Source organism: Marmota flaviventris, chromosome 6 (assembly GCF_047511675.1).
Source record: "Marmota flaviventris isolate mMarFla1 chromosome 6, mMarFla1.hap1, whole genome shotgun sequence".
In the NCBI taxonomy this organism is placed as follows: domain Eukaryota; kingdom Metazoa; phylum Chordata; class Mammalia; order Rodentia; family Sciuridae; genus Marmota; species Marmota flaviventris.
The window spans coordinates 114725745-114747615 of NC_092503.1; the positions used below are offsets into that span (position 1 = coordinate 114725745).

The 21871-nt window shown below is 38.6% G+C and overlaps 1 protein-coding gene across 1 annotated transcript in view; it reads right to left on the reverse strand.

Moving 5' to 3' along the window:
• Window positions 1–21871, reverse strand: part of Dnah8 (dynein axonemal heavy chain 8) — a 276612-nt gene that overhangs the window by 49528 nt on the left and 205213 nt on the right. The window contains exons 79-82 of the mRNA XM_027943662.2: window positions 11678–11751; window positions 9333–9485; window positions 8833–8988; window positions 493–609 (exon numbers count right to left, since the gene is read on the reverse strand). Coding sequence (XP_027799463.2) covers window positions 493–609; window positions 8833–8988; window positions 9333–9485; window positions 11678–11751 — 500 coding nt within the window. The remainder of the gene's footprint in view (window positions 1–492; window positions 610–8832; window positions 8989–9332; window positions 9486–11677; window positions 11752–21871) is intronic.

Below are 21871 nucleotides of genomic sequence, written 5' to 3' on the forward strand. Positions count from 1 at the left end.
CAACAAAAAATATCCAAAACTAATAAGTGACTTAAGGTGAAAAAGAAAAGTTGCTGGTGGACTGGCAGATAACATCTTCTCTTTTAAGGAGATGCAGTCAGGACAGAGAAGGCAAGTTTGACTGAAGGCAGGCCTCCTCTAGCATTGCCCTGTGGTGCCTGGAGGCAGCCATGGGCAGCTTCAGATGTGAGTGTGTTATGGAGGAAACGGGAGAGGCTGGACCAGCACACAGCTGATCAGAGTTACCAGGCCCCTGGAAAGGGTGTGAGGGAGCCTCAGCAGGCTCACTCCATATCACAAGCTGCAATAAAACAAACAAACAAAAAAAATAGAACCAATGTAATTCTGCAACCTGTACACTCAGAAAAATGAGAAATTATATCCCATCTGATTCAAATGTATGATATGTCAAGATCATTGTACTGTCATATGTAACTAATTAAGACAAATTTAAAAAATGGAAAAAATAGAACAAAGAAAAGTTTCACTCACTTTTTTAATATCGCATTCATCAAGGTGATTCTGAATAAACTGAATACTGGCTGAGAAGTCGGCAGAATTGAATTCATAAGGGATGTTCCATCCTAAGGGACCAAATTTCCGTCGTTCCTTAAAAACACCAGAGAAAAAGTAAGTATTGAAGGGTTTTCAAAACTGTATGAATGTGATCCTTTCTTATTATTATTAAAATAAGGTATAAAATTAAGATCTTGTGATCAAGATAAGTTGACATTATCTTCAAAGAACAGCATATACAATTTTAGATACTTGAACCATTAGAAATATTATTTCATGACTCTACACTCAAATGGTTTATAAAAATAAATCTCCACATATTTGCCAAGTTTATGATCATGGGTTTAAAAAAAAAAAAGGTCTCCAGTGACAACTCAGAAAAAAGCAGTAGGTGCTTCATAAATATTGGATTAACTGTTATCAGACCCTTGAAAAGTTTGAAATGTTAAATTCAAGAGTTTGTCAAAAATAAAATTTTTTTTTAAAATTAAAAAAAAAAGAGTTTGTCAAGTTGAATAACTCAAGCATTCAAGAGCATGAAGACTCCCTGCTAGTCTCACCTGGTAATCGTGCCACTTCAGAATTTGAAAACTAAGAATTTCTACCGTATATAAGACACATCTGCCTTTAAAATTTCACACTTCCTTCATTTTGTTCTCTCTGCTTAGCTGAAATAGTAACTAACTGGTGAGAATTGGCAAATTACCCACCAATAACCAACTGGACTCAGTTCAAATAACTCAATTGCTTTGATATTCTGGGGACCATTTTAAAAGCACCTAAGTGCTGGTATCCTCAGGCCCTGATCTCCCATCAAACTCCACGATGGTCCCAATGTTCTCATTGCCTTCAAGTTTCCCTGGCTAGCACATACCAGTCTCCATGCAAGTCCTAGTGATTTATCTGGACCTTCAATCCTAATGCCTGAGGTGAGGACCTAAGTGGAGGACAGCATCCCTGTCCATCTATGGAAAGATTTAAGTCTACTTCTCTGCCTCTTAATATATAATGACTTTTCTTTCTCTCTTCTGCTTTCCCCAACCCAACACACACATGTTGCCATTTTGCATGTCATTCCATTCCTTAATACACTTGTCCCAAGCATCAAATCCTGAGTAATCGCAGAATTTAAAGGAATCTAAACAAATTGTAGCTTGGATAAAATCATGGACAGCTCAGAGAAGAAATTCAGAAAGCATGAAGGTTTTAATTACTGATATTCAGGGGATGCTTTTAAAATATTAGATAAACCACTAACATTAACTTGGGTCCAGATGTTCTGACCCTAGGAGATAAGAGTAAAGGCAAAAGAAGAAAGGAAGAAAAACAATTATAATTGGAAACTGCTACCATTACTTCTTGACTTGTACTTCTCTAGGTTAGGGTAAGGCATCGGAGATTTGCACAATAGGACTTTCATGCCACCCCTTAACTAATTTGATCAAAGATAGACAACCAGCCCAAGACGAGTGAACCAGACTCCTCCTAGGGACTCAAACTGGGGGTTCATAATTGCTACCTGGAGTTTATAGTAGAAAGACTTGTAAACTCAGGAGCTCTGAAGTGCACAGAGGCAATGAGGAGCAGAGGCCATGGCATTATATGGAAAGACTGTGGTCCCAGGCACAAGAGAGGGTGTCTTGGCCCTAGACTATCTGCTTCTCTTGGTGGCTTCTTAGTCCCAGGATTCTAATTGTTCAAGTTGAAATATTGGGTCCTATAATCAGATTTGGAGTCTTGACAGTGAAGAGGAAAAGAGTCATGGTTGCCTAATCCACAAAGGTCAATTACTACCGAGAAGGTCAAATCCATGGCTGACCCAGGGTTCTGAACTTCTTGAGAGAGCCTCAGAAACACTGAGGTGAGCCTCCTCCAGGGTATTCCAGAAGCAAGGGCAGGTTGAGAGTTTATGAGAAATTAAGATGAAAATGTATTCAGCTAACCCTTCAGTCCCTGGGATTTCTTCCATTCTGCTGGTTTTACCAAGACTGCTAACCACTTAGTGAATTGAGAATGTTTTCCCATTTTTAAAAAAAGAAAATCAAAACCTACACTGTTAGTTTTACCTATGTGTTTGACTTAATTTTTAAAATTTAAGGTTCAATTAGACAGGGGACTGAATGAGAAATAATTCTTTCTTTCCAATTACTGAAGCTGCTTAAATTGGCTCTATGGAAACACTCCCATTTATATGCACTGAGCAATTGCAATTTAGTTGCTCCTTAAAATGTGATCTTTGAAAATTGCCCCCATGCTGAAATTTGCTTCACATTTATGTCACTTGCTATCAATTTTAATTTAAAGCATTTAGTTTTTTAAGTTGGTTCACTAAAGTTATAGACTTCAGTTGAGCTCATCTTGGGGAAAAAAAAGAGGGAAAAAAGACAAAATTTTAGTGGGTAAGTGTTCTAGTTAGTTTTTTCATCGCTGTGATCAAAATACCTGACAAGAACAACTTAGAAGAGAAAACGTTTACTTGGAGTTCATGGTTTCAGAGGTCTCCATTCACAGCCAGCCGACTCCATTGCTCTGGGCCCAAGGTGGGGCGGACCATCATGGGGGAAGGACCCAGTGGAGGAAAGGTGCTCAGCTCACGGCTGGGTCAGGCAGTGGGGCGGGGCCACAGGGAAGATGCACCCTTCCAGGGCATGCCCCCAGTGACTCACCCCCTCCAGTCCACCCCACCTACCCACTAGGATGGACTAATTAGGTTACAGCTCTCACAACCCAATCATTATACGTCTGAATATTTCTGCACTAACACCCGACTTTATATCCAAACCATAACGGTGTGTGTCCTATTCCTTCACAAGTGGAGTCCTTTCACTTCTCGCTGTATTTTTGTAGCCACTGGTCTCTCTAAGAGACAATAGCGGAAAAAAAAAAAAAAAAAGAACCCTGAAATATCACCTTGGCATACTATCAGGATATATTCAAACTCAAACCACCAGGATAGACTCAAAGTGTTCATTCAGAAGATCAAAAGCAGCAAATTTTGCTACACTTATTTAGAATATTGAATGTTTTCAGCTTAGTTAGTATTTTGGAAAACATGGGATGAGTCCTATGTAGTACAATAGGGAAAAAAATTAAAATGTATGTATTTTCAAGATGTTGTAATTCAATTGGGAAAATAAGACTCAGAAAACAAGAAAACAACAATGTGACTGTGACTATAATTAACTGTTGAAATTTAACAGGCAATGAGCCTGAAAAAGACATTTTGAAAACTAAAAATTTCTATTGTATGCATGACACATCTGTCTTAAAAATTTCAGTTCAGAATGAAATGGAGGCTGTTCTTTGAGAAGAGAGAAGAAACTTCCAGGCATGGCAAAGTCCATGAGCAAAGGCAGGAATGTAAAGTCTGTGAACTGCGGACAGGGAGGTTCTCCTGCGGGAGAGGGCCAGCTCTGGAGAGCGGCAGGAACTGGTGTCTGCGTGCTTCAGGGACAGAATGTTAGGTCTGAACATAAAAGCTCCACTCAGTCCAAGGAGTTATTACATGTTGTTAACTGAGAGAGCAAGGATTTAGGACGACCAGTGTGCTTCATCCAGCTAATTCGGTTTCTTCCCTTTTATTCCAGAGAATATACAAAACACAGTGAAATATGGGAAACTCCTCAGTTGAAAATTCTGCTCAATGAAACCATCATTTTAACAATGTCAAAGCCATTTCAAAGCTTCTCTTAGACTATCTCAGAAGCTCCCAGGGGCCCAAAGCTGTATCCAGTTTGGCTTAGCATCTTTTTTTTCCTCTAGATTTTTCATTTTTTAAGCATAGTGTTATTATTGATAGCTGCATTAGCATAGGCAATTTGATTGATTTTATTTTTACTTCCAGCTCCTGCCATGCTGCATGTGGGATGCATGTGTGGTGAACAGAGGCCTCACTTTAACATGCATCTTAATATGACAAATGGATTAGTGATGGGCCATTCTCTCTTTCCAAATGCAAGGCAACTAACAACCTAACTCCTTTCTTTCAATGATGTATTAAACATTCTTGTTTAATTAAACTTCATCTACAGCTTCAAAACCAGGGAGCTGGCATTAACTACCTGAGTTTGCTAATTTGTGCTAATATAAAATGAAAAATGTAATCCATACTAGAAAACATAAATAAAACTTTAATAGGTAAAATAATTAACAAAAATAGCAAGAACCACAAGTTTATCCCAATATAACAAGATAAACCTGCATCATATTTGTAATTATTCCAAAAAGTTTAAACTAAGAATTTTATAATCATGCATCCCCAAATCAAGAACTTTACAAGCACTCTTAAATTTGAAAGCGGTAACTATCAAGGCTCAACTTGAGAGAGGAAACAAAATATAAGGGTAATAAGCACATTTCCAAATGAAGAAGTATTAATAGCGGAATTTCCTGGTGATACAACCATTTTTTATTCAATATTTAAATTATTTTTAAGAGCTGAGATAAAATTTTCACATTTGCGACTGCCCCGGGAGGCCCATACAGATTCCAAATCCAGAATTCTTTAGGGGCTTGCTGTCTTGGGCCAGTAGCAAAATGGCTTTAGCAAATATCAGCAGCAGCAAAAATTCATCAAGTTGTGTTGTGTCTAAGCCATTGGAAAAGTCCCAAATGTGAGAATTTTACAATCATTATAAGGCTCAATGTGGGCAAACCAAAGTGGTGGGGAGAGAAAAATTCCAAACCATGAGAAAGAGGTAAAAAAGGGCTGAAGGTTCTGCCCTGGGGTGTCCATTCTCACTGCAAGACCAAATCACTTGGGGAGTTTCAAGAAGACTGGGCTCCTCCTCCCCTCCTCCCAGGATTCTCACTTGAGTGGCCTGGTCCGGGGCCCAGGTGCTGGCTGAAAATCACTGCTTGAGACATTTCCTCCACCCAATGTGCTGCTCAAGAGGAAAAATACCAGAGGACATTATCCTGACCTTCCTTCTGTAGGAAGGTTTGAAAAGAGACTAGAAATGTAATGACTGAGTTCTAGAAGACCGAGGCTTCAGAGGACGATGTACTTAAAATTAAAATCCCACAGTGTGAACACGGGCCTGCTCTGAACCCACAGTGATGCTGCATTTGAGTTCTCAAGAGACTGTAGAGAGTACACCGGGGCCAGAGAGAAGCTCCCCTGAGGGCCACGTTCAAGAGAAGGCCAAAATGTTCCTGGGGAGTGGTAGCCAAGCTAGGAAGAGGGTCCAGGGACCGCAAAGCCCCCATGGGGAGGGAGGAAGGGCTGGCTGGCAAAGACAGACGCATCCCTGAGCTGCAGGAAGAGTGGCCGCTGCTGCAGGAACTGGCCTCTCAGAGCAGCTGCCACCTGCCCAGTGTGGATGGTAAATTCCTGGAGAAGAGGAGAGGGAAGTGGCAGGTGTGTGCGTGCAGTGGGCAGAGGTTAGCTGGGAGCTGTCCTGTGTAGCCACACAAGGACCCGGGGCAGCAGTCAGGGCCCCTCCTTCTCCTGGGTAAGCCTGCTCCCATCTCACCAGACAAAACAAACCACAGCCTCCACCGCTATTCTGCCCAGGGAAGTTGTCCCTGACCAGCCAAATCTACCTGCCCATCAGCCAGGAAAAGAAGAATGTTCATTTCGTTCTTCGAAATAGGCAGGGATAGGATCTACATGACACATCAGGCCCGCAAGCTGATGAACACACAAATTCAACAAGAGAAATGACATGGTGGAGCAGGTGGGGGCCTGTCAATTTTACCTCTAGGTTCTATGGCTTCAGATTACATGACATGAACCAATTCCCTGTTCCTTTTCTTAGTCTCCACAAGACCAAAAGCACATACATCAGGTTTGTATAAAGCAAGGCATACGTGTATGCTATGATTCGAATAAGTATCTCCAAAGCCCACATGTCAAAGGCTGGGTCCGTAACCCATGGCATTATCAGGAGGCCGTGGAATCTTTGAGGTGGAGCTACTGGGAAGTCTTCCATCACTGGGAGTATGCCCTTGAAGGAGATATTGAGACCCTAGTCACTTCCTTTTCCTCTCTTGTGTGTCCCAACCATGAGGCAAACTGTTTTTGCATGTGATGCTGCTCTGATGTGCTGTGTCACCATAGGCCCAAAGCAACAGGACCAATGGATCTTGGACTGAAACCTCCCTCCAAAGCTATGAACCAAAATAACCTTTTTTTTTCTTTACAAGTTGATTATTTCAGGTATTTGTTACAGTGACAGAAAGCTGACTAACACACTGTTAAGGACTCAATTAACTAACATTGGGTATTTGCACCTTATATCTAACACTAGAGAGATAAAAGAAGCTAAGTCACAATCTGTATAATTGGCATTGTTTCTTCCTTTAGCAGCTGTGTCTCTTTCACAAGCAAAGCACCTGGGATTCTTATTGCACTGCGGATTTTGATTCAGCCTCCAAGCAGATGCTGCTGGCCCAGGATACCAAGCCCCTAAAGAACTCTGGGTGTCTCTATCCAACTGACTCTATCCTAACCAAATAAAAGAAAACGTTCAGGCAATTGATTGATGTAAAAGGCACTGGGGGAGATGTTTGAGTGACCTGCCCTTCCTGCATGTCATGTAACTGGATGTCAGAATTTTAGAAAAGGGGAAAAGCTTGAAAGAAGGGTCTTCTGGTCGACCTACACAGACATAGACACAGGGGCCCTACGATGGATATGACCGACCAATTTCACTTAGCTGACTGATTTCACAGCAAGTCTTAAAATCCAGGCCTCCTGACTCCCTGGTGAAGTACTCCTTCTAACACATTATCAGTTGATTTTAAAAATATATATATATTTTTTTTAATAGACACTTCACTACAGCTTCCCAGGCCTAGCAGTGGAGATATATATATCTGTTTCCTAACTTAAACGCCTGTCTTATTCAGTGCAAATGCACTTTAGCCCCATGACTAGATGGTGGTCCTGTTGCTCTTCTGTTTAGCACCTGAGCAATAGCCTCTAAAACAGAGGTCACCATATTGACCATGTGGAAAATACTGCCGATCCTCTCCCCAAGATAAGCACCGTGGAAGAGTTGAATCATCACTACTAGGAACAGAGTCATAAAATACAGTATTTGTGAATGGGGAATTAAGTAGCAGAGTTAAAGCAATATTTGTATTAGAGTGTAATAAGGTCTAGCAGTGCAAACCATTCTCAGATAAGAATGAATGAAATAGGTTTCAGGGACTTGAAAGCTATAATTTATAATCCAAAGGCCACAATGGAACTTAGTAAAAATAATCGCCAATAAAGCAAGCAACCCAGTGTTAACTCTCTCAGGGTTGGGAACACAGATAACCCTACAGCCCTCTCCGATGGCAGAATGGGACCTAGGAAAGTGCTAGGAACAGAGAGCGAGAGGGCAAACACACCCAGCAGTTTCTGGAGTGAGCTTGGAACTCCCCTCTGTGCTTGGGCAGGGGGTGGAGAGACAGGGGAACCCTGCACTCCCTGTGCACAGCTAAGGCCTGACTCCTGGGACATGGTAGGGGGCTCATTTTGTCCTTCACCCCAGCCTTGGGGGAGGAGAAATGCAAGAAGGCGGCTAAAGGAGCCTCTTCATTGGAGTGAGCTGAGGGCATCAAAGTGACATGGCTTTCCAACACAGACAATATATAAAACTCACACGCAGAACAAAAGAAGAACAAAAAGTTTTTAAAAACCTACAGAGAAGTTGCTTGGTAACCATAAAACTGAGAGTCACTATAGAAGTAATCAGTCTATAAAAGCAGAAAGTGAACAACCTGAGACAGGCAGGGCACTGCTGAACCCCCTCCTCTTGCCAGCACTGCCACCACTGTTGGGTAACCAGTGGGACAAACCACTTGTCAATCAGCCAGAGCCAGGCAGTTCCAGATCTACCACTTGCAGCTTGTGCTAAACCACCCGGAGTCTCCATTTCCTCATTTCTGAGGCGGTGATAACCCTGCCTTGAAATGTGGCCCCTGCTGTCACATGAGATGGTGCACATAAAATTCCCGGCCAGCACAGGCACTTTCAAGACCAAGTTCCTCATTCAATAATCTCTCTCTCTTCACTCTACAAATATTTATTGAGCTCCATGTCCAGAAGCTGTTGGGACAGCAGTAGAATCAGCAGTCACCAAATGACTGTGTCTGCCCTCGGGCTTTTAGGTTCTCCTATGGAGGCTGAGGACACATGTGAAACCCACAGCAGATACACCCCACGCCAGGTTGGGGAGGTGACATGCAGGAAAAGGAAGCAGGTCAGGAAGACAGAACAGCTGGCAGCAGGCAGCACGTCCCAGAAGCCCTCTGCACAGAGGCCGCGACACATAGACACACCATCAGCAAACCCCAAATGTGAAAACTGCTTTCCCAAGTTACCTGCACCGTGGAGTGTAAAAATGCTACTGTGTAAAGCATTGGCTTCCACATGGGCAAATTACTGATGTCCAGAAGGTCTTGATTGATCCCAGCAAATGTTCTTTTCAAACCTGCGCGCATTCCTTGGGGCGGCTCGTTAGTGAATTTGATAGAAGTCTGTCGTAAAAACCAAAGGGTTGTTTTGTTTTAAACATTACTCTAAAGGACAAAATAGAAATCACAATACCTCAGAGCAGCAATATGCTTACTGACACAATGTGGGCTGAAATTCAGCACTGTATAAACTAATTCCACTGATCAGAGCTGAAACCCAATAAATGAGTACTGCGCCTTAGAACGCTAGTGTGGAAATATGTACTACATACCTTTAATGATTATAGTCAAGATTTTGATGATTGTGAGATTTTACAGGGCAGATTCTACTGGGCCAAAAAGCCCTATCTTGTTTCTGTCTCTCAGTAATGCCATTTCTCAACAAAAAGATGTTTATGGTAACAAACCTGAAGCAAAGTAATTGGAAATCGATCATGGGGCTCAGTAGTTATCCATACTCGGAAAGTATCATCATTGGCTTCGACGGTCATTAGTGTCTCCAGTAATTCCTCCATGAATTCCAGGCCAAGGTGACAATTTTGCAGTAATACCCAACCACCCTGTATCCAAAAATGAGTTCATATTTATTTCTTGTAATTTTCTGGATATGATTTTAATAAAACAAAATGCACAAAACGTTTTTAAAAAAATCTTTGCTTTAAAGCATTTGATTATTCTGAGAATATAAACTATCTGCACCTGGTACAAGCTGGTTGCTTGGAATCAAGTGGGTTCAAAATGACTATATTCTGCCATCCCTGGTTCAGAAAGGAAAGAAATCAAAACTCAAGGGCAGCCTTGTATTAGTACAGTGTGTGCACCATCTAATGGTGGGAATGGTAACTTTGATTGTCCTGCCTAAGGTGAATCAGAATAGACTGCCTCCAGACTAAGGCTGGCTCACTGTCCCCCACAGTTGCACAGAAAGATACACATTATCTTGTGAGAGTTGTTGTCAACACATTTGGTGACACTTGCTGCCAATATAGTAGCCCTTATTCTTTGTCATCGCTCTCCCCATACACCCCTGAAACCACAAAACCTAATAAGCACTATCTAAAATATACTTGATAAAACTACTTATCTAGCAATATGTCACATCACCATCACGGGCCTATGAGAAGCAGATAACAGTTGAATACACTTACATAACTAGATCTGACAAATACAGCTGCAAAATACTGAGTGCATAAATAAATGATAAGGCATAGATATGGCACATTCAACTCTAAGAGGAAATATGGCTCAGACTTCCTTAAATAGCAAAAGGGATGCGTTGGTCTATATAACAGGGGGTGTCCAGAGGAAGCTGGAATTCAGGCTTAGTTTGTGTCATCATGAACCCAGTTACTTTCTGGTCCCTCACTCTGTATTCCACAATGTCAGCTTTACTCTAAGTGTTTGAGGTCTCTCAAGGTGGCATTGTGGCTGCACGTCCATATATATATATATATATATATATATATATATTTTTTTTTTTTTTTTTTCCTGATAATGCTATTACTATCAATACTTATCCCACTGTGAGAACCAGGACATGGAAGTTACAAAAACTCAGTATTCCAAAGAAGGTTAATGTGAATATAGCATTTAAATTTAAAAGTTTCTCATTCTCAAAACTAAATAAATTAAGTCCAAAGTTAAATTGTCCGATCACTCAACAGAGTGAAACACTTGACCCGGATAGAAATAATTATATATAATTGCTTTGATATATATAAATTAAATATAATTTATTATTGAATTTAATTAAGTGATAAAGATTAAAGCTTAGGGCACTTCAGAATTAATGACTAGCTTTAAATTTTGATGACCCAAGTAAAGTTTTAGGCCATTAACCCTCTCTCGTCATTAATTCCCAGGGAAAAGCTGTGCCAAAGTTGCTACAGACATGATGAGATCAAAAGCTTAAAAATAAACCAAGATCTTATTTTATTTTTATAAATGATGCAATTTCTTATTACAGCTGAGATGGCTATCTACAGAACATTTCTAGAAAATTAATGTCCTGTGTATTTATTAGGTGTGATGGAAACTATTTCTTACTATTCCACTCAGCCTGCAAATTCCAATAAAAATTATTATCAATATCTAAATATAAAGTCCTCAAACATTTCTTATTTTCCTGAAACTACCCATTAATGAAAAATGAAGGCCTGTCTTTAACCGAAAATTGAAATTTAACTGTCTCAATCTGTCACTTCTTTAAGTACTATCTATCTATCAATATCGATCATGAAATTCCAAGACTGCTATAGCTGCATCCTTATGTATTAGAAGGTGTGTCTTCCAAGCTGTAAATAAATAAACAAGTGAAAATAAAATGAACAGATGCTATAGAAAATGGAACAAGCGCTAGGTGCAGTGGCGCACGCTGGTAATCCCAGCAGCTCAGGAGGCTGAGACAGGAGGATGGAGGTTCAAAGCCAGCCTCAGCAACAGCGAGGCACTAACCAACTCAGTGAGACTCTGTCTCTAAATAAAATACAAAATAGGGCTGGGGATGTGGCTCAGTGGTTGAGTGCCCCTGAGTTCAATCAATCCCCATTACCCAAATAAATAAATGGAACAAGCTTTCCATGAACTGTCAGGAGGAAACTAGCTTGAGGTTAAAATTTACAATAAAATTCATATAAATGCATAAATCAAAAATAAGTGTTGAGCACCACAGGAATGATGCTCTCCACCTCTGTAGACCAGATGGACAGAGGCAAACAGCAAAGAGGCTGCAATAGTAGTCCCTGTTACATACCTGCTGCATTGACATCTGGACAAGCTTCCGAGCATGTATTTCTTGTCCTTGCCCCACTGAGATAGTTCTACACTCTGTAATATAAGGGAAGGTGCACACAATGTAAATTATATACAGGATTGGGTTGAAAAATTAATTTCTGAATGGCCACAGTCTCCCTCCCTCTATCACTTCTAGGAAAAGGCTCTGCCATTCAAATAGGCTTGGCCTTGGGTTGTGTTGATTAGAGGAAATGCACAGAGCAGAGAACTGGAGACACCACCTGGAAATGGTGGGTGTGAGGAGAGCAAGCAGAAGTGTGTTCATGTGCCTATGTGCACGCATGTGTGTGTGTGTAATGAAATAGAGTTGAGAGTCCAGAAATAAATACTCAAGACCTTTCAGTTATGGGAAAGGACAGTATTTTTAACAAATGTTGCTAGGAAACCTGATATGACCTTGCAAAAGAATGAAATTTGACCGTCACAGCACAACATACACAAAAATTAAAGCAAAGTGCATCAGAGATGCCAATTTAAACACTAATAAAACTATAAAATCTTTAGAAGAAAATACAGGAATAAGTCTTTGTGACCCTGGATTGGATGAAAAGTTTTTCTAAATACAACACTTAAAACAGGCATCAAAAGAGAAAATAGATAAACTGGACTCTATCAAAATTCAAAATTTTTGTGCCTCAGTGGACCTCATCAAAGAGCAGCCCAGGAAATGGGATAAAATTCTTACAAATCATACGTCTGATAAGGGTACCCAGAATCTACAAAGGACTCTTAAAACTCAACAGAAAGAGTCTAACAACCCAATTCAAAAATGGGCTGAGGATTTGACTAGACAATTCTCCAAAGAAGATACAAAAATGGCCAACTGGCACATGAAAAGATATTCAACATAAATAAAACTAAATAAATAAATAAAAGGGGGGCAGGGAATAGCAAGTGCTGGTAAGGATCTGGAAAATTTATAATATCTATATTGCTAGTGAGTATGTAATGTAGCTACTTTGAAGAACTATCCAGCAGCATTTCAAAAAGCAAAAAATAGGGTGACCATATGACCCAGCAAGTGTACTCTAAAGGATGCACCCCCAAAACCTGAAAATTTTTGCACACACAAAAACTTGGACAAGAGGGTTCAAGCAGCATTATTCATACTGGCCAAAAAGTGGAAATAATTCAAATGCTCACTTACTGACGAATGGATAAAGAAAATGTGATCCACACGCACATTGGCCTATTAATCAGCCATGAAAAGGAACGGAGCCGTGACACATACTACAATGTGGATGAGCCTTGAAAACATTATGCTAATTAAAAAAGACAGACAGGGAAGGCTGCATAGTCTCTGATTATATTTTCTCTTTCTTTTCTTTTCTTTTTTTTTTGACTTTTCATTTCTATGCAAGTAATATATGTTCACAGTGAAAGGCTTGGAAAGTACAGGAGAATATAAAGAAGGAAATAAAAATCAACAGTATTCTTCATTGTAGTCCTTTAATGCACAATCCCCTTCATTTCAAAATTCAAAGACCTCTGCAAACTGGAAGTTTTGTCACAAAATCATTTTGGTGGCAAAAGCTGACCTGAACTGATGTGAGCCTATGTATCACCTTCACTTTTCCCTTTCTAAATATTTATGCTTTTATCTGAAATATATAATATTAATATTCCTTTTCTAAAAGCTGGGAAATTCTGCTTTCTGAAACACATTTGGCCCCAAGAGTTTTGAACAAGAGATTATAGACCTATTGATTTGAAAAGTTTTATACATATATTTTATATGTAATCTATGTCTACACATTGCATATACATTACATAGAGTTTATATCTTACTTTTAACAGTGTGTTATAAATATGTCATTACCATTAAATATTATTGGAATATAGTTTCTAACACCAGAACAGCGTCCAATCATGATGAAGCATCCTTGTTCATTCAACTGCTCTCCTTTCATATATTTAGAATATTTAACATTTTTCAATATTATTAATGGTATGAGGTCAAACATCTTTTAATATAAATCATTATGCGTGTCTCTCATGCTCTTAGGAGGATTTAATGCATGTGGAAGAGTGTGCACAAAATATGCAAACTTTCTAAAGACTTGTGATAGGGATAAATAAGTGTCTCCCACTGGCATGGGGAGCTATAATTCCTAGGCCACACATTCCCATTCTCGCTTGTGTTGTGGTGCTTTTGGCATAGAGAGGTTTACAAACTTAATCCACTCATGTTATCTACATCATTTATCTGGTTTGGGACTCTGGTATTATGATTAAGGAAATTTTAGAAGTCAATAGTATATAAATAATCCATATATTCTTTTTCTTCTTTTATAGCATAATTTAAAGCACTTAATATCCTAATCAGCCTACAATTTACTCTGGAATTCAATATGTAAAATGATTATTTTTTCTAACATTAGCCTGCTCTGTCCATGCTGCTAGTTGGCTAATCCTTTTTCCTCTGCTGACTTGAAAGGTGAATCTTATAATATACTAAACTATCCTACATATTAGTCTAATTTGAAGGCTCTCATTTTGCTCTGCTGATTTGTGTATCTACCCTGAGCCAGTTACACACTGCTTACTTATTGCCATTTGATAAACCTTTTAGAATCTGGCCATGCTGGCTTCTTTGTCTTTTCAAGATTTCTTGGCTCATCTTGCCTGTTTATAGTTTTAGGTGATCAAAGATCTCCCTGCTGTTCAATTAGAGGGGAAGGTGCTGTTTGAATTTCAATTAGACTTGCATTCAATCTATACACTAATCTACAGTATATTGACATCTTTACAATATTGAATCTTTGTTCTGGGAATGTGGTTGAACCCTCCATTTATTTGAATTAACTTTTATGTCACTAAGAAAGTTTTATAGTTTTCTTCAAATGGGTATTTTTAAAATTATTTCTCCATTTTATTTTTATTGCTATAGTTAATAGGATTTTTACATTTTATTTTACAAGAAAGCATCATTGATTTTTTATATGTATTTATTTTGTGACAAGTCACCTTACTGAACTACCCTATTAAGTCTAATAGTCTTTTTGTTGATTCATTTGTGTTTCTTAGTTAGACAATTACATTGTCTGAGAATAATGATGGTTTTTGTTCCTCCTTCCCAGTAGTTACATCTGTTATTTATTATTCTTACAATACATTAGCTATATCTTTCACATTGATGCTAAATAACATTGGCAAGAATAGACATCTTATGCCTGACTTTCATGGTTATGTCTCAAGTCATTCACCACAGGGAGAGCGCGTAGGCTTGCAGTACCCATTTATCATCACATCAGTAAAATTTTTGTGTTCCTTCTTTTCAAAAGTCACATATAAAATGTGGAACTTTTATAAAATAAATTTAAAGCATCTATCAAGTAATATTATAGCTTAAGGAAAAGTCATTTTTCATTGTGATGAAATTTCCTCTCTCCTCCTTCTCCTCCTCCTCCTCCTTTCTTCTCAGTGCTGGGGATGGGATCCAGGACTTTGTGCATGCTAGGCAAGAACTCTACCACTGAGTTACATCCCAGCCCATGATGAGATTTCTTACTCCAGAATCTTTCTCATATTTACAATGCATTCCCACTTAGTTCAAAACAGATTGTCATTGCATGTTATTATTTCTTTTTATTTGTTCTAATTAGTTATACATGACAGCAGAATGCATTTCAATTCATAGTACACAAATGGAGCACAGTTTTTCATTTCTCTGGTTGTATACAAAATAGAATCACACCATTTGTGTCATCATATATGTACCTAGGTCATGATATCCATCTCATCTTTCCTACCCCCGTACCCCCTCCTTTCCCTTCCTCCCCTTTGCCCTATCCAAAGTTCCTCTATTCCTCCCATGCTCCCACAGCCCATTATGGATCAACATCCAGTTGTCAGAGAAAACATCCAGTCTTTGGTTTTTTCAGATTGGCTTTCTTCACTTAGCATGATATTCTCCAGTTCCATCCATTTACCTGCACATACCATGATTTTATTCCCTTTTAGCTGAGTAATATTCCATTGTGTATATATACCACAGTTTCTTTATCCATTCATCTATTAAAGGGCATTTATGTTGGTTCTACAATTTAGCTATTGTGAATTGTGCTGCTATAAACATTGATGTAGCTGTGTTCCTGTAGTATGCTATTTTTAAGTCCTTTGAGTATAGCCTGAGGAGTGGGATAGCTGGGTCAAATGGTGGTTCCATTCCAAGTTTTCCAAGGATTCTCCATACTGCTTTCCAGATTGGTTGCACCAATTAGCAGTCCCACCAGCAATATATGAGTGCTTTTTCCCCCACATCCTCGCCAACACTTACTGTTGCTTGTATTCTTGATAACTGCCATTCTGACTGGAGTGAGATGAAATCTTAGAGTAGTTTTGATTTGCATTTCTCTAATTGCTAGAGATGTTGAACATTTTTTTCATATATTTGTTGATCGATTGTATATCTTCTTCTGAGAAGTGTCTATTCAGTTCCTTAGCCCATTTTATTGATTGGGTTATTTGGAGTTTTTTGGTGTTAAGATTTTTGAGTTCTTTATATATCCTGGATATTAGATATTATCTATCTAGATATTATCTATCTGATGTGCATGTGGTAAAAATTTGTTCCCATTCTGTAGGCTCTCTCTTCACCTCACTGATTGTTTCTTTTGCTGAGAAGAAGCTTCTCAGTTTGAATCTATCCCATTTATTGATTCTTTTCATTTCTTGTATTATAGGAGTCTTATTAAGGAAGTTGGGGCCTAATCCAACATGATGCAGCCTACTTTTTCTTCTATTAGAAGCAGGGTCTATGGTCTAATTCTCAGGTCCTTGACCCACTTTGAGTTGAGTTTTGTGCATGGTGAGAAATAAGGACTTACTTTCATTTTGATGAAAATGGATTTACAGTTTAGCCAGCATTTCTCTAATTGCTAGAGAAATTTGTTGAAGAAGCTTCTTTTATATGTTTTGGTGCCTTTGTCTGGTATGAGATGACTGTATTTATGTGGGTTTGTCTCTGCATCCTCTATTCTGTACCATTGGTCTACATGTGTATTTTGGTGCCAATACCATGCTGTTGTGTTACTATTGCTCCGTAGTATAGTTTAAGGTCTGGTATTGTGATGCCACCTGCTTCCCTCTTCTTGCTTTGGCTATTCTGGGTCTCTTATTTTTCCAAATGAATTTCATCATTGCTTTTTCTATTTCTATGAGAATGTTACTGGGATTTTTATTGGAATTGCATTAAATCTGTATAGTGCTTTTGGTAGTATGGTCATTTTGACAATATTAATTCTGCATATCCAAGAACAAGGGATATTCTTCCATCTTCTAGGGTCTTCTTTTAATTTATTCTTTAGCATTTTATAGTTTTCATTTTGTAGAGGTCTTTCACCTCTTTTGTTAGGTTGATTCCCAAGTATTTTATTTTTATATATTTATCATTTAGGTGTGAGGGGGGCACCAGGGATTGAACCCAGGGGCACTCAGCCACTGAGCCACATCCCCAGCCCTATTTTGTATTTTATTTAGAGACAGAGTCTCACTGAGTTGAGCCTCATTGCTGAGGCTGGCTTTGAACTTGAGATCTTCCTTTTTAGCCTCCCTCATCGCTGAGATTATAGGTGTGCACCACTAAGCCCAGCTCCAAGTATTTTAATTTTTTGAGGCTACTGGAAATGGGGTAGTTTTCCTCATTTCTCTTTCAGAGGATTCATCACTGATGTACAGAAATGCATTTGACTTATGGGTATTTATTTTATATCTGCTACTTTGCTGAATTCATTTTTCAGTTCTAGAAGTTTTCTGGTGGAATTTTTTGGATCCTCTAAGTATAGAATCATGTCATCAACAAATAATGATTGTTTGAGTTCTTTTCCTATTCAAATCTCTTTAAATTCTTTCATCTAATTGCTCTGGCTAGAGTTTCAAGGACTATGTTAAATAGAAGTGGTGAAAGAGGGCATCCCTGTTTTGTTCCAGTTTTTAGAGGAAATAATTTTTCTCCATTTAGAATGATGTTGGCCTTGGGCTTAGCATAAATAGATTTTGCAATGTTGAGATATGTTCCTCTTATCCCTAGTTTTTCTAGTATTTTGAACATGAAGGAGTGCTGCATTTTGTTGATTGCTTTTTCTGCATCTACTGAGATGATCATAATTCTTATCTTTAAGTCTACTGATGTGATGTATTACATTTATTGATTTCTGTATGTTGAACCAGCCTTGCATCCCTGGGATGAACCCCACTTGATCGTGGTGCACTATATTTTAAATATGTTTTTGTATTTTATTTTCCAGAATTTTATTGAGAATTTTTGCATCTATGTTCATTGGAGATATTGGTCTGAAGTTTTCTTTCCTTGGTGTGTCTTTGCCTGGTTATGGAATCAGGGTCATACTGGCCTCATAGAATGAGTTTGGAAGGGTTCCCTCTTTGTCTGTTTCATGGAATAATTTGAGGAGTATTGGTATTAGTTCTTCTTTTAAGGTCTTGTAGAACTCAGCTGTCCTGGGCTTTTCTTGGTTGGTAGGCTTTTGATGGAGTCTTCTATTTCATTGCTTGAAACTGATCTACTTAACTTGTGTATATCATCCTGATTCAGTTTGGGTAAACCATATGACTCTAGAAATTTGTCAATGTCTTCAATATTTTCTATTTTATTGGAGTATAAATTTTCAAAATAGTTTCTAATTATCTTCTGTATTTCAGTAGTGTCTGTCGTGAGATTTCCTTTTTTATCATGGCCCTTAGTAATTTGAGTTTTCTCCCTCCTCTTTGTTAGCATGGCTAAGGGTTTATCAATTTAATTTTTTTCAAAGAACAAGATTTCATTTTGTCAAATTTTTCAATTGCTTCTTTTGTTTCAACTTCATTGATTTCAGCTCTGATTTTAATTATTTCCTGTCTTCTGCTGCTTTTGGTGTTGATTTGTTCTTCTTTTTCTAGGGCTTTGAGATGTACTATTAGGTCATTTATTTATTGACTTTTTCTTCCTTTAAGGAATGAACTTTCTTCTTAGTACTGCCTTCATAGTGTCCCAGAAATTTTGATGTGTTGTATCAGTGTTCTCATTCACCTCTAAGAACCTTTTAATCTCCTCTCTGATGTCTTCTGCCATCCATTGTTCATTCAATAGCATATTATATAGTCTCCAGGTTTTGGAGTAGCTTCTTTTTGTTTATCATGAAAGGTTTTTATTTCCTCATCAAATCTAAAGCTTAATTTTGCTGTAAGGTTCTTGGTTGGCATTCATTTTCTTTCATAGCTTGGTATATATATTATTCCAGCATCTTCTGGCTTTGAGGGTCTGGGTTGAGAAATCTGCAGAGATCCTAATTGGTTCCCCGCTATATGTAATCTGCGTGTTATTTTTAATGTCCCACTGAATTATTCTTGCTTGTAGTTAAGATTTTTACATATATATCTATATATATATATATATGTATATATGTGAATATATATATATTTTTAAGTTGTTGATGGATGTTTATTTTATCCATTTATTTATATGTGATGCTGAGAATTGAACCCAGTGCCTCACACATGCTAGGCAAGCTCTATACCACTGAGCCACAACCTCAGCCCTAACATTTATATTTTGATAAATGGAATCAATCTGTGGTTTTCTTTCCTCTATGCAATTACTATCTTGCTTGATGTTGTGATGTCAAGATAATTAATACTAATAAAGGGGAAAACATATCTTTTTTTTTTTTGTATTTTCCAGAAGAAAATATAGTATGTGAAAGTCCTTAAAAGTTTTAGGTCTTATTAAAAAATTATTCAAGCCAAGAGAGAATTTGCTACGGTCATACTTTTTTTTTTAATTGTTAGCAGGCCTTTATTTAATTTATTTACATACAGTGTTGAGGATCAAACCCAGTGCCTTACCTATGCTAGGCAAGCACTCTACCACTGAGCCACAACCCCAACCCCCAAGCTGTGGTCATACTTTTAAAACTTCTAATTTTTCTAGCCTTGATTATTAGTCTACTCAGGGTTTTCTACCTTCTCAGAGAAAATTTTGTAAATTTTTATCTTTCTACAAACTTATTATTTTGAGATTTTCTAACTTATGATAATCATACCATTCTCTTATTATTCAAAATGTTCATGTTTGAACATTGTAAACATTAAAAAATTAAACATGTAGAATCTGCACATGTTGTTATACATATTTCCAATTCCTAATTTGTATACTTGTGAGTTTGGTTTTCAAACCAAATTCAAATGCATCTTCCCTCTGGGAGGCCCTTTCTCCCTCACCTGGGCTCCCAGTAGGGCTCTCAAGCCAAATGCACCAGCTTTGTGTGGAATTATCTACTCTGACTCCCTCACTGCAAAGTCTGACCAGCAGCTGAGAGTCATAATCAGAAGTTTTCCTCCTCCTCTTTTCCTAGAAAAACTTACTTGTTTCTGTCCTATCCTCAAGTCTGTCAGATAACTGGTTAATTCACCCAGCAAAATAAGTGAGAGGGAATGAAAGAGAAAGGCCACTGAGACCACCAAAGTAGGACTCTGATGTCCCAAGGCAAGTCCTGCATCAGATCTGTCACCAGCTAGCTCTGGCCCTTTCCTCAAGACCTTGGTTTCCCCAGCTGCAAAACAGGGGAGTTGGGTTTCCAGATCCTACAGTCTTACTCACCTCGAGTGTTCTATGCTTACCTACTAAAATGTTAACAGTTGAGACTAGGTTAATATATTATCTTTGGAACTTTTAACCCAAAGCAGCAAACAGCATGAGACCCCCTAACATTGCTGAAAATGATTTGACAATAGAGTTCTTTATAAAATTCATTGCGTCCCGAGTATTAAAATTAAATCTGCTTTGTTTCAGTATCCTACAAAGTAGCCAAGAGAAGCCTGAACTTTTTCTGTAAATATCAATGTAGTACCAAGCAATGGAAATCACCAAATTGCCAAGCAAAGCAGCATCGAGAACAAAAGATGACAGCACAAGTCTGATTTGCTATATTTGTTTAATGTCCTAGTTGGAAGATCTTCCAAAGGAGACCTTGAATTTCTTGATTCCATTCTTAAAATTAGACAACAGCATTATTTCAAGGTAATATCTGAAATAGCAACTCTAGCGGAACACTTGCTTCTTGCAGCCACTGAGTTCCTCCCCAAGAAGTGTCCACCACCCCAGCTCCATATAGTTTCTGCTATGAACCTGTCTCTACAGCAACAGTTCACTGATTGGCCCAGAAAGAAGAACAAGACCAAAGCTAAGCCAATGAGTTCCTTCCCTGGATATTGAGACTTGGGACCAAGAGAGTAAGGGAAGTTTCCCTGATAATATTAAATATTATGAGCATATAAGCAGTGAAGCCTACAAGACACCAGAGGCCATGGGTTCTGCTACACAGAAGAGAACAGTTTGCAGCAACAGAGAAAAAAAAAAAAGGGCACATATTTGCTGAGAGAAGTTGGGCATAGAAGCAGCTGGGTAAAGATCCACAGAGAGTTAGATCCAACAGAGTTGCAAACTGGAGGGCTACAAGAGGCATCACACAGCCCAATTCAGACAGCTGGTGTGCTATAGTAAATCCAGAGCAAAAGAACCTACATTAAAGATGCCTAATGAACAACTGCCAGTAGAACTTGGAAGCACTTTGCATTGAGCACCAGTGTTCCAACAGAAGAAAGGACCCATCTGAACAGTTCCACATAGAACACAGAACAGCGCACCAACAATGAACAGAGAAGAGTCAATATGAGTAAGGGAAAGTGAATGCTGACCATGCTGCCATAAACTAATGCTCTAGTGCAGAGGGACATGTGGCCAGTACCTGGACATGACTGAATCAATTTCCTATTATGTGCTCATTGACTAAATAACAAATTCAACATAAGTTCTATTCCAAAGGGTAGGTTTTGGTGGCTCATAATCAATCACTTTTACAATCTTGATAAAGACTAGAATAAATGAATTCTACAAGTGTAGTTACTGAGATGGAAATCTGAAAGGTCCTGAATGGCGCCAACAACCATCAGATTTTCAGAGTCTGAAGAAAAGGAGTCAGAAGTCCCTCTTATAGGATGGCTCAGGCCTATCAAGATGTTCTTGTGTGTCCCTGTGTTTAGTCCTGCTGATTCCACCACAACTCAGACAATTATCACTGCTTGCTCTGCCTCCTCTCCCTGGAGAGATTTTCCTCCTGTCTCCCACTGTTTCACTGGCAAGTTTCTTAAACTTAAA